Source organism: Atractosteus spatula, chromosome 1, assembly GCF_055471065.1.
Source record: "Atractosteus spatula isolate fAtrSpa1 chromosome 1, fAtrSpa1.hap1, whole genome shotgun sequence".
Taxonomy (NCBI): domain Eukaryota; kingdom Metazoa; phylum Chordata; class Actinopteri; order Semionotiformes; family Lepisosteidae; genus Atractosteus; species Atractosteus spatula.
This window is the reverse complement of record NC_142706.1, coordinates 28,402,236-28,419,206: the sequence shown is the minus strand read 5'-3', so window position 1 is coordinate 28,419,206 and position 16,971 is coordinate 28,402,236. Positions and strand designations below refer to the sequence as shown.

General features: G+C 36.6%; 1 protein-coding gene across 1 annotated transcript in view; it reads left to right on the top strand.

The window, feature by feature from the left end:
- The window catches only part of dthd1 (death domain containing 1), a 29,438-nt gene continuing 12,467 nt past the window's right edge, over positions 1-16,971 (top strand). Inside the window, 8 exon segments of the mRNA XM_088920310.1 lie at positions 1-96; positions 650-774; positions 776-815; positions 1,368-1,459; positions 9,228-9,383; positions 9,501-9,790; positions 10,051-10,292; positions 11,852-12,109. Coding sequence (XP_088776436.1) covers positions 1-96; positions 650-774; positions 776-815; positions 1,368-1,459; positions 9,228-9,383; positions 9,501-9,790; positions 10,051-10,292; positions 11,852-12,109 — 1,299 coding nt within the window.

Sequence of the window (16,971 nt, the reverse complement as noted above, 5' to 3'; positions counted from 1 at the left end):
ATGTCTTCTAGCAATTTTAAAGGTTCTAGGCCCCTTCCACCCACACAGGTTGTCACTCCAGAATCACAGGTGCACCTGCAGCCCAGCACAAGACAGGTATATTACATAATTCCAGTTCTTATTCCCCTAGCAATGGGAAATTATGCTTATTAAAACTGCCGCAAGAATAAATATGCAATGCAGAGTGTAAAATGGTATTTGGTATTATGCAAATATGAACAGTATAACAGTATTTATGATTTTTAACTTATAATGCATCATTTTGATTCTATTTTTTCACAACAACTTACATTTTCTTGTTTTTGAATTTAATAATATCTTAAATAAAAACCCCTGTGAGTTTCTCAACACATAGTAAAGCATCTTAAAATATCTGTGCCAGATAACTGAGCCAGAATTTGCATGAATGTGCATGATTGATTTACATCTAGTTATACAGCATGCTTATGACATTTCTGAATGAGTTATTCTTGAATTAACAAGTAAAAATGAAAATAGATGTTTTTTTTATATTAGTGTTTGCTGTTAAGCAATGAAAAAAAAATATTACTATTTACAAATAAATTGCATGTTATTTAATGCATTCTGTAAGAATGTGTTTTGAATCCACATTATGTACTTTATTTTTTCTTTGTTTTAATCTTTTTAGGGTTCCTTTGCAGAAGTTAAAGTGTATAAACTGGGTCTGTTTTCAGTTGTTTCATGTTTACGCTAAGAAAATTTCACTGTTGTCAGAAAAAGACTATCTTTAAAATTGAGCTTGGATACAAGAATTTCCTGGATCTTTTAATACTCCGGTAATTGTTCAAACAGTGGTAGGTATTGCATCACTTGCATCACAATTGTAAGTCACTTGCAATTAATGTGCTTACAATTTAATGACTCCACTGACTATATCATGTTGTAGTTATACTCTATTTATCTTTATGATATAATTGCATCATAAATTTCAAAAGAAAAGCAAAATAATAAAAAAAACTTGTACCACTTAAGATACAGTATATGATACAGTACATAATGAAAATGTTTTAGCATGTTTCTGCTTATAATCTTGTATCAATATGTTGTCTCTGTCATGGTACACTTAGACCCAAATCTAAAGAACACTGAACAATCTCCATTTTTTACTTGTATTATTTTCCTGGGATATTAACCATATTGCTGATGACTTGAATTCTTCACTTCTAAATCTTAATGATTTTTATTGGCAATTAACATGTAGATGTATCTTTATTTATAGTCTTTTAAAGATTAGGCTAATGAGCCAAACTCTTTGTTATTTGTTTGTTTTGAAAAAAATTGTAACCCTGTCTTAAAATAGTATCAATTATATTTCTTGCTATTAAAACCAATTTATTTTCCATTAGGTCCAGCCTATAGATGCATCACTGATGGCTACACTGAAATCAAAGAGTGATGCATACCACTATGTTGTTTTTACAAGCCCTACAGCCCTTTTGTAAACCACTCACTTTTACTCTTCCCTGCTCCCCAAATTCAGAAAAAAAGAAGCAAGGTGAAGAAACAGATCAGGCAAGACCAATGAGGTCATCAGTTCCCAGAAACAGTCCTATTAAGGGAGTAAGGTAATCCAATTAAAGCTATTATTCATGTCATACAGTATGCTACAAAACCATGGAGATTTTGTTTTTACTCTTTCACGGATCAAAGATATTCTACCATACTTCATACATTGTGGGAAGTAGGAAAATTGGATTCAATTATAAAGGAAAATTATAAATTTTAAAAACTTCCTTTAAAATTAATTTCATCATCATCTGCTACTTTGTTTAAATTCTTGTTTTTTTAAATGAGCAAGCAGGGGAATGGCTGCAGACCAGATAGTGCAGCAGATCGCAATGCACACACTACACCTCAACCCACTGCACCAGCCTTTTAAAAAAAAAATATTTTGTTGTGGGACTAAGCACTACTTTGTAAAACCACTGGGTGGTACAGTGAAAGCTTAACGTGGCATGTAGAAGCATTTGAGCTGTTGGCAGAAAATGCCTGGTTTTTAATTCCTGGTCAATTCTGAGCCCCTTGGCATAATCTTTACAATTATACAATTTAAGTTGTATAGTGTTTAGACTTTTATTTTTTTTATACTGTACTGTATATATGTAAAAAATCGTGTATTATTATAGCTTGTTGTGAATGCGAATGTGAATGTCTTTCAGGTTTAATCCACATTAAAATAAACTATATTTTGTCTTATGTAAATTTCAGCAGCAAGTAACAAAGAAACAATTTCATTTTAAATTTTGATTATGAATATATTTCAGACATACTGTGCTGTAGTGGCTTTGAAACCATACAGTACCATACTGTTGTAGCAGCAATGCTTGTTAATAAGACAGAATTAAGCGTTGGTATGCTCCTAAAGGAGGCCCCATCTCACCCTCCATCTCTGTGGTGCAGCCACAGAGAAAGAATTCATGCAGGCTGATTTAAGATGTTTTCTTTTGATAAGAAGCAAGCTCCCAGACGGGGATGCAATTAGCTAAGCCTGGCTATCATGATCAATGGTCATCCATTGGCGCCTATCAGTCTAGGGAGTGCCAAATGGACATCAGGACTGCATTCCTAAGTGTCAAGAGTAAGTGACTTATATCTCACCTTGACCAACCAATCAGGGACTGGCAGGGCGTGGTAATACCATGTGGGTCTCCAATGCCCGCCAAACTCTGAACCAATCAGCACACATCTGGGTCTTGATCAAAAAGGGAGCGCAAGCTCAGTTCTGGGCTCTCCTTGGCCATTTTCGCGCATCCTCAGAGACAATCACGTGACAACTGCTGTTGTCTGCAAAAGGACTTGGACTTTGTTCTAAGCGCGAGGCCGAGGATCCCGTACGTACTCAGAATTCTACCAACGTGAATGCTCCGCTTGATCAACGGCAGCCTACAGTTGGACCCTCGTCGACAACCTGAATAGCTTATTCAGAAGCAGCGCTGGACCGGGAACGAACCAGTTTCTTCCCAGGCAAAAGAGTGACTTGTGAGGACTCGCGGTCACACTCTGTGCATAGAGACTTTCTACTAGCCAGCCGGACTGCTGGTAGATCCCCTCGGAGCAACAACTGCCCTGCACGCCGCAGTTAGATTCCTCCGCCCGTCCTACTCCGAGCTGCACCTCGACTGGTTGGCCGGAAGCCAGAGGACGCCGACACAACGCCCATTGGACAACCGCTGGAACAGAGGCTGCAACAGAGCCTGTCAGCTGGTTTGGTGTTCGTGCCGGGAAATTCCAAATCCATACACAGTGGATAAGTAAACCCCATGTTCTACATTGCGTCTCGAGAATTTAATTGTACCTCAACACAAGTTGTTATCAATTTAATTCATGAGTAATGTATTTACTTCCGAGTTTAGAGTAACAGTGGGTAATAACGCTGATTAGCGATTTGGTAACCGAACGATATATATTGACATATATTCTCTGTTGTGTATCTCTTTGTGTTTGCATCTCTTCGAGATTATATACCTTGTATATTGATAACCCTCACAGTAAGGTCTGCCGCTCGTATCCAGGCAGACTAGTATATCTTTGGTGCACAATTTATATTAATAAATGTATCTCGTGTATTGAACCCGTGTGTGTGCGTTGTTAGTTGTTCTGATGATTGATTTTCTAAAAGCCCCAACGAACAACCTCGTGATTACTGCTACAATTGATAATTGTCTCAGTAAACCCATCAAACCACTACACTGTATTTACTGTGTATACCGTACATTTATATACTGATTATATAATTCCGCAGTTGATTACTGCACAGTACAATATAAGAATACATTCTTGACATGCCACTTGCACAAATCACATGAAGTCATATCCACAAATATACTGACTGATAGCATACAATTAACTGAGGGTATACTATATAAATATACTGTATATACATTAAATACAGCATAATACTGTATGGTTTTAAAGCCACTACAGTACAGTATATAAGAAATGTATTTATTTGTACTGTACCTAAGTGTACCTTGGTCACAGCGCCATACATTACAAACTATGAGCATTTCATTGTCTACCGCAACAGCATTGGCAGCAAAAATGTAGTTAAAATGAACATTAAAATGTTTCCAAAACAACCACAAGTGAACAAGTTAAAGAATTTGATGCAGATCTGTACGGAGAAAGCGGAACACCTTACCACAATCAGCTAAATAAATATATCTGTATCCATAGATTAATATCATTAGTGATGTTCAGGAAACTATTGGCAGTGCATACTTCCAAAATTAAGAATCTACATAATTTAGAAAAAACTCATGTGAAGCTTGACATAATTTGTTACAGTTATGATTTTTAATCAATATAGTTTCTCTACTGTCCTAATCAGGAGAAACATTTTTTTAGGTTTTATCTGTGGCTCCTGCAGTTCATAGCACCGACTGGATAGTTATGCTTCCAAAAGTAAATATTTAATGTACTGTGATATACAAAATTAATAATAATAATAATAATAATAATAAACTTTATTTTATATAGCACCTTTAAAGGCGGCTTCTCAAAGCAGTTTACAGAATGACAACATCGATAAATCAGAAGAATACACAAGATAAAACACAATTACAATACACAGAGGAGACCATGGATGGTAGTTCTAAGTATAGTAGGAGCAGAGGGGTAAAGAACAGAACCAGTTAAGTAAAGGCTCTTCTAAAGAAGAAGGTTTTGAGTCTGGATTTGAAGGAGTTTAGAGAAGGTGAGTCTCTAAATATCCTTGGGGAGAAAGTTCCAGAGCTTGGGGGAATAACAGGTGAAGGCCCTTTCACCCATAGAATATAGATGGGCTTGGGGGACAGTTAGGAGACCAGAATTAGAAGAGCGAAGGTTGCGAGGTAGGGAGTAGAGTGATAATAGTTCAGACAGGTACTAAGATGCCAAGCCATGCAGAGCCTTATAGGTGAGCATGAGGATTTTAAAGTCCACAAGGAATTTGAAGCCAGTGCAAGGAATCCAGGATAGGAGTGTAGCGGCAAGGCTTATTAAAGTACAGGAATTAAGTTTTCTGTTCCCGTGCCAGTCTCTCTCTCCTTCATCTCAGTGGTGCTTAATACAGAGAGGCCATTCCATTTGGTTCATAATTAAGGTGTTTTTCTAGCTGATGGAGTGTCGTGATAAGGAACAATTCCCCATTGCTGAGATTCTCCAGCAACCTTAATAATCTCATCTCTGGTGCCTTAAAGTCAGAGATTCCAAGGGAGAGTCTGATTGAAAGTTTGTTTACAACTCTAAGGTCAGAGTGCATGGTTACTCATCATCAGCCAATCAGGAACTGGTAGGGCAGGTTAACCCCACGTGGGTCTCTGAGGCCCATGAAACTTTCAACCAATGAAAGACCTGCAGTCCCTCCAGTTAAAAGTAGGCAACACAGAACAGTTCCCAAGCGCAGAACAGATCCAAAGTGCAGGACATTCTCGCAGCGCGCCTGCTGGACATTCAGCCTCAGGGCTCCTCCTGAACATCCTCAGACTCAGCCCGGACCACCACGTAACGGCCAGTGCGTCCGAGTGTAGGACTTTCCCTTGTTCTGAGAGTCGAGAACGGAGGTTGCCAGCGCGTTACCAAAGGATCCACCAAGGTTAGACAGCAGCAAGCCTCGTGAACTGTGAACCCAATCTGAATCTAAGGATTCAGGACTAGCACTTCATCAGGAGCGAACCGGTCTTCTTCCTCACCTGCTGGGACCCGCAGTCACTTTTCTCCTGTGCACAAACTTTGCTAGTAAGCCAGAACTAACTAGCTGGTCTTCAGAGAGCATCAGCAGCGCATCGCAAGAATTTCTCTCCAGCCGCAACAGAACAAGTAATAGGTTTATTCCACGCTGAAAAGAGAAGAAAGAAAACACCTGAAGAAGGCTCCATGGATGAAACGTTGTGTTTTCTTTCTGCAACAATAATTTACAGTTTCATTTTATTATTATGGGTGCTACCTACAGTACAGAATTATTACATTTTTTACCTATTAGGGAGTTCAGAATGCTTTGACTGATGCATAAAAAATGTAACATAATGCGTGCTGTAGTGAAAAGGCAATTGCATGTATAGTTTATTTTTATCTCTGTAAAAAACAGAAAATACAAAAAGAGTTTCACAAATTAAAGAGAAGTTGAACCCTCTACTCACAAAAGATGTATAATTGTAAAGGATTTTATGTTTGTATTATTCTGCATTATTTGCATTTCATACGCATAGGTTTTGAATAGTAGTTCTCGCATTAATAAACTCGCTTATACCAGGGATGTACTTTATTCAAGCCTGTGCATAATTGCGTATACAGTAAAAAAATAAGGTTGCTAAAATTAAACCACACACCAGATGTGGTTGAAATAAAAAAAAATCACTAATTGCGATCTTTAAAATACACGTGGTTTGAAGGCTCTGTGTCATTTGTTCCCAAAGTTATTGACATCTGAAACAGGCATTTTAATGAGAACGTGAAGTTTGCGAAGACAATGACAAATCACCCTCATGAAAATGCAAGCAGTTTGAAATTATTATTTATAAGTAATTAATTAATATTGCTAATAATGTTCAGAGACGTTGTTATACTTCAATTTCAATGGTCTTTTTATTACCACTTGGTAACATGGCTAAAACGGACATGTCAGAATATTTCCAAAATAACCATAAGCGAATGAGTAAAAGAAATTGATTAATAATAATAATTGCTTACACTTATATAGCGCTTTTCTGGACACTCCACTCAAAGAGCTTTACAGGTAATGGGGACTCCCCTCCACCACCACTAGTGTGCAGCATCCACCTGGATGAAGTGACGGCAGCCATAGTGCGCCAGAACACTCACCACACACCAGCTATCAGTGGGGAGGAGAGCAGAGTAATGAAGCCAATTCATAGATGAGGATTATTAGGAGGCCATGATTGGTAAGAGCCAATGGGAAATTTGGCCAGGACGATGCAGATGCAGATGCAGATTATAGATTACTGATGCAGATGTTTACGAAGAAAGTTGAATATAGTATTAATACCAACTACATAAATGTATTATATTTAGATCCATAAATTAATATCGTTAATGATGTTAAGAAACTAATTTTATTTTCCGACAAAATTTCTTTAGATAGATGGTTACATATTAATATTGTCACAGCGAGGTGACCAGCCAAACAAGAATTGTATCCTGCCTTGTAATGACTACGCCTTACCTAGCAATACAAATGGGGTGCTAAGCCCCCTCTACTTTACTACAGGTTCTGTTAATCTCCCAGAATCACCAATGCAAACACAGACCAGCAACAAGCATTAGTATCATATAAGTGCCCCCTTTTTTCTAAATACATCAACATTTACTATCACTCAAAGACTCAAAGAAAACAGCATTTGCAGCAACAGAAGGTACTTCCAAGGGTCATAATGAATTCTTGAGGGTCACCTGTCCTTTTAGGTGATGAGGAGAGGGTGTTAGAAAGTCTTGGTGGTACAGTGAAGAACAACAACGCATAGATGAGGGATGCCATACAGTCCAATTTCCATTTGGGCTATATCAGGAGTCCTCCTTTAGGCTGCACTATGTTCCCCTTGGCTCAGTATCGACCCACCATGCCAGTTTATTTGCTCCTTGCCTCCAAGTATTGAACATCTCTGCACAGCACCTCCGTTCCTCTGCCAAAGTCTCCCTTGGTCTGCAGTTCCTGGGCCAATCTTGTGTTAAGGGGCTCATCAGGAGGAGAGAGAGCTGCTTTTGTTCAGGCTCAGATCGTTTTATCCCTGCCATAAGCCATTCCCCCCTCAGTGGTTTTCCCATTGTCTCTGTTAGTGGCTGGTGTGTCCAGGACATTGCCGAGAAGGAAGCTTGGGTTGTCTGAGAACCAGGAGTCCTAGGGCACTTATCACTTCTTTTTTTTGCTTTACTACTCTTTACTGCCCACTCTTCCCAAGTTCTAAATCAAACTGGCACAGCAACCACTGTACCTAATTGCTTCTTTGATGACCTGGGTGTTACCATTATTACTAATTGTTCCCTGTTCCACTGACACATTGACACAATCCTGGCCATCAACACAACCTGATTAATCACAGCCTGTTACTGCTCCAACGGCCCACATCCTGTGAGAATATTCCCTATTAAATGGATTTTAAAAAGTACTGCAACTTTTTTTAAAACAATAACGACAACAAGTATTCAAAGAAAAATTTAAAACATTATAGCTTTTATATGGAATATAAAGTTATATAGTCAGAACGAGCATGTTAGAACTTTTCCAAAATAACCATTCAGTAAGTGACCAAGTTAAAGACGTTGATGCAGAAAGTGTTTATGAAGAAGGTGAAATACTGTTTTTTTTTCACTACCACTACCAGCCATGTGCAGTATGTGTCATCTATTTAGATTCCTAAATTAATATTGTTTATGACATTCAATGATGTTATACTTCTGCTATTTTTATTGTCGGGTACCACAATTATCCCTTTAGTTACAAAATCTCATATTAATATTCCATGTTATGTGGATTTAATAATGTGGATTTAATAATGATAAACAGAAGGAAAACAGAAGTGCCGTCTATCGATCATCTTTGGCCAGTGAGTCACATAACGCAACACGCTGTTATAGGTGCTGTGTTTCAAATACATAGCTCGTGTTCTGAGTGGTTGCATATGTACATAGCTGAGGAGTTCCTGATCTGTGTTACATGTATGGTTTTCATATTTCCATCATTTAAATGTTTTACATATTCAAAGAATGAAATCTTTCAACAGATTTGTATTCCCCTTCAACAAAAGATTTTTTTGCATAAACAAATCCTCTTCAGAGTACATGTCCAACCTATATAATTACATATTAAGTAATTGTATTGATTTTCTAAATTTATGAATTTTAAATGTGATTTTTTTTTTTAATTTCAGGATTTGAAATCTCTGCAGAACATTCTTCACACCTCGCTCAGATGTTTTGAGTTCCTTGCATGCTGTTATTTTATTATCAGATAGATCCACCCCCAACATTTAATTTACTGTATGTCTGTACAATGTATAACATAAAATATGTTTAATTTCTGTATATAAAAATACTAAACTTAATCTACTTCTTAGACAGTTAAACTTTTCATGACACTTAAGCTACACTGCTAATGTACTAATGTACTGCTAATGTTTTTCTATATTTAAAATAACTATAACATTTTATGTTTTGTGATTCTGAAAGAGTTGCAAATATACTTTAAAATATCTGCAATGTTTCAAAACGAGTGCCACTGTGAAGAAATCAAGAAAGACAGCAAATGAAAACCTCACCTTACTAGGTTATAAATCCAAAGATGAACAATGGGTTGTCCTAGAAGATGTTGCAGTAAGGAATATGCAGAATGGTCTTATTTCTTCTGAATTGGATGAGCATTTTGAAAGGCATGAGAATTTTGTTATACTGTATGTTCATTTCTTTAAAAAAATTATTAGATTATAACTTGCCTGCATTAAAGCTGAATAGAGACTAATTGTTTTGTTTACCTTTGTTTCCTTCAGATTAATTATTTTACGACTCATTTCCTCAGTGAAACATTCACGCTTGATAACATTAATTCACAATCTTCAAGAAGCTATCTGCAGCACTATGGTTACCATTGTTTTGTATCATAAAAAAGAGAAGCCAGACAGTGTCATCATTGTGGCTGTACCCACCAAAGACTTGAGCTGGGAACTAATGATGCTTCGTGAAGAAGGATACTCCGGCCCCCCTGACCCCTCTGAGAAAATCCCAATGCAAGAAGGAGATCAACTTTTATTAATATTCAGTGGAAACATTACATCTTCAGGTTACAAAATATAAATATAATGTCATAATATAAAAATGTCATGCTTCTTGTTTATCATTTCTTTTTTGTCAGACAAATTGAATATGTTCCTGTAAGAAAACTGAGTTTCTTAACCTATGTGTTAACATTTTCAATGGCTTTTTGAACTACAAAATCTGATTCTGAAAACATACACAGACCAAAGGTTTATTTTCTTATTTGTTGAATGTAAGACATTTAACATTGTAAAACTACTGTATATGCATTTATATTGCTTGCAGGAAATAATGAGAATGGATCAGATCATAGACTAACATTTCACTCCCAAAGAAAGAATAGACTGACTCTTCAACTAAAGGAGACTGATGAATTTGGTAATTATTGCTCATCTCATTACAAAGGCACAGCAATAATTTATAAAGTAACAAAGGAGCAGATTGTTGTGTCTGGTAATAAACCAATCATCCCTGCTGAATGTCATCATCCAGAACCAGTGTGCAAACTGCCATTGACATTGCCAAAGGTAAAACATCAAGATTTTAGCCTTTTTAAATGATACACCTTAAATGATTAGCACCATTTCTGATGTATTCAAACATCTAGGCAAACTTTCTGTTATAAGAATGAGCTAATAGAAGATTCAATATAACAAATATATTTTAACATGTTTTGCACCACCACTATGCTATGGGTACATTTTTAGTTTTAGTTAACTCCCCACCTAGGCTTCTAGAATTATGTGAATTGTTTGCCATTATAACCCTACTTAAGAAATTAACATACATTAGTAGTGATGTAATCAAAAACCACATCACCTTGTGTAGATGTTTTAACATGCTTCAACAGAGTTATACAGTAAAAATGCAGGTATGCATTTAGCAATTTGAAAACTTTAAAATTCCATTACCACCGCAACATTCCATTACCTGTGTGGGTATTACTGAGCAATTCTTGTAAGGCAGACCTCTGTATTTTCACCTGGTATTAATAAATCATCTTATAATGTAAAATACATTTTTTTTTTGTACAATGAATATGTGATAATAATTGACTTACATAAAAGCATGCTGACAAATGTATAGATGTAAATATGAAACAAATCTAAATAAAAACACATTGTAAACAAACCTATTAATTGTTTTGGTCATAGACACAATCCAGTAACACCCAAAATAAAAATAAATTATGAGAACTCTAATAGAAAAATATTCTGTTAAAACAAAATACAGTAGATAACACTACATCAAATGACACTATCACTGTCATAAGGTGGAGCTAAATTTAAAAATATATAATTGCTCTGTCAAAAGTGGATGAGTTTATTATAAGAAGCCATTTTTATGACTTACGAAGTTTTATGATTTATGATCTCTATATGTAAAAATCTTTCTAATTTACAGTATCTGTTATGTTTCTAATTGTAGAAAGAGAGAATCATCAGTTGGCCTGTAAGTGCTAATGCCTTATTTTCTGATCAGTCAGGTAAGAAAAAACGTTTATGTTACATTGCATAAAAGATTATGTATTTATCATTTTAAATAATTTCCAATGCTCAATTCAAATCAACTGAGCCAAGCATTAAAGACAGGTATATAACATGTACGATCACAGTGGTTCCCAGCTGAAGTAAGAATGGATTATGTTATTTTCTTTCAATGTTTTACACTTAACTGCTGAAAAAACACGTATGCAGTAGTTACCAAGTACTGTAGTAATCTATAGAGTTGATTAAACATAGATAAATTATAATCTGCAACACCATCTCTGTATGTATGCAGAAAAAATGTGCATAATATAATTCTAAAATGGTATTATTCTTCCCAACAACAACAGTAAAAATACATTAAAATGTTCACCTTGTAATATGTTTTATCTTATCTTGTACAGCTGCTATATTAATGAAGTGTGCTAGTCATATTGTATTACAAAATCTTCACAAATAAGTTCACATTTACCATTGTTAAATAATAATTCACAACTATTAAAAGTCAAAATGTAAAGCAAGTAATGAATATCTTTTATATGATGTGAAGAACTGAATTGAAAATACACAGCTGTGGTCAATTTGTGTGTTCATTGGAGTCACTCTCTGATATGCTGCTGCACTGGTTGGCAGGAGAGCTGTCAGAAGAAGATGCTGCTCTGCTGGTCCTTTGTCTCCAAATCAACCGAAGTTCCATCCAACTTGTCAAACTAAAAATTCCAGAGAATCTGGCTGATCAAATATTTGAACTTATTGTCATATGGAGAAGAACTCTACCTACATCTGCTGACAAAATTGGTCTTCTCTCACATTATCTGTCCAAATGTGGCAGAAGTGATCTAGCGAAAGATGTTATTGTACAAAAGAGAATCTACGGAAATGCTATAAATCTCTGGAAATTAATCTCTGCAAGCTTGTCCAACTGGCGACTTATTGACAATAACAATGGATAAAGTGAGTTCTCTGAATTCACAAAATAAAGTGTAAACCTGAAACTGATACAGCAGATGTATATTTTGCATGATCAAAACCCATTTTAACTGTTTTGTGTTTGTGATGTATATAAGTAAATCCAAACAGTGACAGAGAAATAAAATTTGACTCTCAATAGACCAATATATTCTATATTATCTTCTATATAGAATATATATATATTCTTATTTATGTACTTAATAAATAAGGGGTGCCAAATACGGTATTCAATTATGCCCATGTAATTAAAATGTCTGACGCATGCAATACCTTCATCTACACACTTGGTGTCAGTGATGGTCTGTGAAACATTTCAGTGTAAAATGTTACCCTTAATAAACAGGGTTACCCAACTGTAACCATAAACTAAAGGTATTAGAATTTATGTGGATTTGGATCTTTAGAGTATATATGTAACTGCAAAATATAATAAAACAGTAATTTATATCAGGTAAAATACTATTTTTAAAAAATAAATGTAACTCATTGTTTTAATTTGAATATTGAAATGTTTGTATGTTTGTAAAAAATGTTTTTCCCATTATTTTCTGAAAGATTAATAAACTATTTTAACTATTAAGTATAACTATATAAACTATTTTAGTCTAAGAGCTTTCTTGCATTATTTTGGCACAGAGATACAGTGCATATTACTTCACATAAATATTCAAGTATCAAAATAATCAATTGGCTCTTGTGGTACAAGGAATTCTGTATTATTAATAAATTGTTACTTATAAATAATAGAAAAACCTCACCTTTTTTACTACTTATGTGGTGTTATATAGTTACAGTCTATGTATCCATAAGTGGATTACACAATCTATACTATTTGCATCTTACTGATTATTGCTTTGTTCAGACAACAGTATTATTTGTGGTATTTGCCAAGTGTACAATCAAATGTTTTCTTAACCTGCATTTACATAGGATTACTCAGTTCTAAAATTTAGGTGTTAGCTGGGTTCCATTCTGCAATCATGTGCAGTAATCAACTTTACATACAAGTCTGATGCAATGTATATGATGAAATTAAATTTTCTGGTGATTTACTCTGGTTAATTAACTTCATTATAAATCTTATGCTGTCCTGGAACACAGCATAAAATGACACAGAGAGAAAGAAAGAAAGGAAACAGAAGGAACATGAAGCAAAGGAGTAGACACAGAAGAAGAAATACCATAAATCTCCTCTTCCTCTGAATTTACAGTATACCATACAATGGGGCATTGTTCTGATCATTCTTAGAGACTGGATTCTGGTTAAGTAATCTGATATTTTCTATGGAGAGCCTGTTGTCCTATTTATTTTAAGAAATTCTAATTTCCTTTATAGCGGAATCCTCTGACTAAAACTGTTCTTTCCCAGTTTGATGATACTGTACATATTTTTAAAATAAATAGCTTAAATTCCCATTCACCTTTGAGCATCCCTATTGTAGGAAGGGAGAGTCCTGAGTTGCATTATTTAGGATGCAGGACTTTAGGTGTTGCATAGAGTTTCAGGTTACAGTGGTAGCTGATTTTCAAGATCCATTTAAATGACACCTCTGACTCTACATAATTATAAACTCAAGTGATTAGAACTGATGTGGGTTTGTGTGTTTGGACTGTATAGATCTATATACTACTGCAAAATATTATAAGGTGCACAGGTGGTGATTTGTCAGAATCCAATTGCAAGAGAATGAGGCGCCTAAAGAAGCCTGACTGGTTGGGGCTAAAATGCTACAGGATACAGGGAAGGTGGCGTGAAAAGGAGTGATAAATGAATAATTTATTACTAGACAGCAGGGCTTGATCAGCCCAGTCTGGTCTTGAATGGAAAAGAGAAAGAAAAAAAATAGTAAAGAACTGGCTTGTGGAGCAAGTATTGCCCCAGCCGGTCAGCAAAGAAAAAGAATAGATGAAGCTCGACAGTCCTAGGAGAAACCGGCTCACAGCATCCCTGGCAAAAGGGAGCCAGACCTGAACAAACTCCTCAATACAGCCTTTCAGTAGGGATCAGGGTTCTGCTGTTGCACTGGAAGGCAGCTAGGAACTGAACAAAACAGAAAAAGGAAAAGGAGACCCAGACAGCCCAAAAAACAGAAGATGAGAGAAAAGAAAAAGAGTCCTAAAGATCTTGATAAAAAAAAAGCTGGCAAGGTGGCAAGAGTGAGGGAAGTTGGAGAAAAGACTAAAGTGCAGGGCTGTACTAGGGCTGTACTACTACTGCAGAGTAGTAATGGGCCTGCTACGATGACGGAATGATGACTGCATAGAGAGTGCCCTGGGGTCTTGGACAATGAAAGCTGCCTTCAGAAGTGGGTCAGAACTGCAGGAAAAGAGGAGGCCAGCAGAAAAGAGTCTTGGGTTCTAGGGTGAGGGCCAGAAGATACTGTGCAGAGCGAAGTGCAGCCTGGAACTGAATCTGCAGCACAGACTGAGTAACAGAGTGGACTTAAAAGCACAGGTAAGTAAGTAAGAGGTACGTGTTGTTTGTATAATGCCTGAAAGAAAAGACCTTGGATGCTCAGCTTGTCATCCAGGATTGAGAAGGGATATCTCTTGGGGTATCTCTTACTCAGGCTTGGGGAGTGGATTCCCGCTGCTGACCTACCAGGAACAGAATGATGCACAGGTCTGGTATCCCAGGGCAACATAAATACCCAGTGAAGCAGCTGAAACTGTCAGGAACCGATAGGTTGAATAGGAGGATCCTGTGCGATGCCGTGAACACTGCGGAATGCAGAATAGCACTAGAACTAAATCTGAGGCACGTATTCTAGAGGATAGGTCGAGAGAGAAGGAGCAATGAGTCAGGCTACCAAAGAAATCCAAATGAGGAAAACAAATCCGAGAAGTGATATCAAAGTAGCAAAGTTGAAAAAGGGAAAAGTTTTAGTTCAGGAACTCAGTAGAGAACTCTAAGGGAGGCTTCTCAATAGTGAGCGTGGGTTGGTGAGTGAGGAAAGTTTAAATACTGAAGGGAGAGAGACGTGGTGTGATAATTGGTTCAGGAGTGAGAATCTGTGGAATCTGGTGCACGTGAAAATGTGGTGGCTTCAGTGGGAATAAGTGCGTGAAAATGTGAATTTGGGAAAGCCACAGCCTTTGCAATGAGGAATGTGGGACGTGACATTACCCCCCCTTTTAGGGGTAGCTCCTGACGACCCCATTGAGTGTTGACGGAAGAATTCTTCAATGAGGCTATGGTACAAAATATCTTTTTCATGCACCCAAGAACACTCCTCTGGGCCATAGCCCTCCCAATCAACTAGAAATTGTCGGTGGCTCCCGGAGCCAGTGGGTATCAAAGATCTTATTAACTGTGTAGGAGGGTAAGCCATCAATGAGTCATGGTGGAGGTGGAGGGGGTTGAGGTCGGGAGAGGGGAGATCTATGGTAGGGTTTCAAGAGAGATACGTGGAAGGAGGGATGAACCTTGAGAGTTAGCGAAAGGGCAAGACAATAGGTGACAGGAGTGATCTGGGAGAGGATGCAGAAAAGTCCAATATAACGAGGCCCCAACGTATGTGAAGGTTGTCTAAGGGGTAAGTTCTTGGTAGATTTCCAGACGAATTGTCCTCGTTATAGTCGGGCACAGGTCGTTGGAGACGGTCTGTGATGGTCTTTTGTCAAAGGGAGGATTTAAGAAGGGCAGGCCTGGAGTGTCTCCAGATTTAGCTAGTCAATACAGAGTAACGCTTAAGGTAAGTGGCAGAATGCTTACCTGCTATCAGGAATATCCCGGGTTTAAACAAGTTGCACTTTTAACAGGGTCTCATTCTTAGTAGCAGTATGGGCTTTTCTGGGTGACCAGAATGTTAGGCCTCTGAAACGCCTCGTTTGTAAATACTGTACATAGAGTAACTTGTGTGTTGTATGTTTTGTTGTGCATAGTGTAGTTTATGTCTTGTCATTGTAATACATATTTGTTTAAACAATTGTGCCTGGATTATAACTCCTCTCAACAAAGCTGTGCCAGAGAACAAAGAATTCATGTGCCTCTAATTATACCAGAAACTTGGGTATATTGCTAGAAAATACTTACAAGTTGGGGCTTATAAATAATTATTTCACTTATTGACTAAACCGTTTGGTCAAATCCTGATTTTCACCATTTTCATAACCCGCCATTTGTAACAATAATATTAATAATAAATGAATGAGCAAACGTAAATACTGTGAATGGTGGGAGTAAACACCAGTTCTAATAGTCATACCAACAGTCTCCAGGTTCTTTGCAGAGAACAAGGGAATATAAAGATACTGCCATAAACCCCTAGGAGCTAATTTCCAACTGGAATTATGACTCCCTTAAACATTTTCGAATATCTCTTGAAGTACATACAGAAGAGGCATGGTTTAGGTTTTAAATTGAAGTTAATATCTTGGGCATTAAGTGTAAGTCATCAAATATGTCCAATTACCAGACAGAAATATACAGCAGGGGCCCTCATGGTGCATTTATTGTCCGTGAAATGATTTAATCATTTAAATCTCTTTATTGTGCATGTTTTAAACCGCTTAGTATTGAATATTTATATGGAATTTTACAACTAAAGGGAAATTTTAGTAGCTGAGAATAAAAAGAAGGGGAGCATAATGTGTCTGAGGGTCATAAAAGATATTAATTTAGGAACATAAACACATTAAATAAACTGTATATGGCTGGTATTAGTAGTTTAAATAAAAAATACACAACAGTATTCCAGTATCTTCCTAAATATTTTAGCCATCAAAGTCTTTCATTTGGTTACAT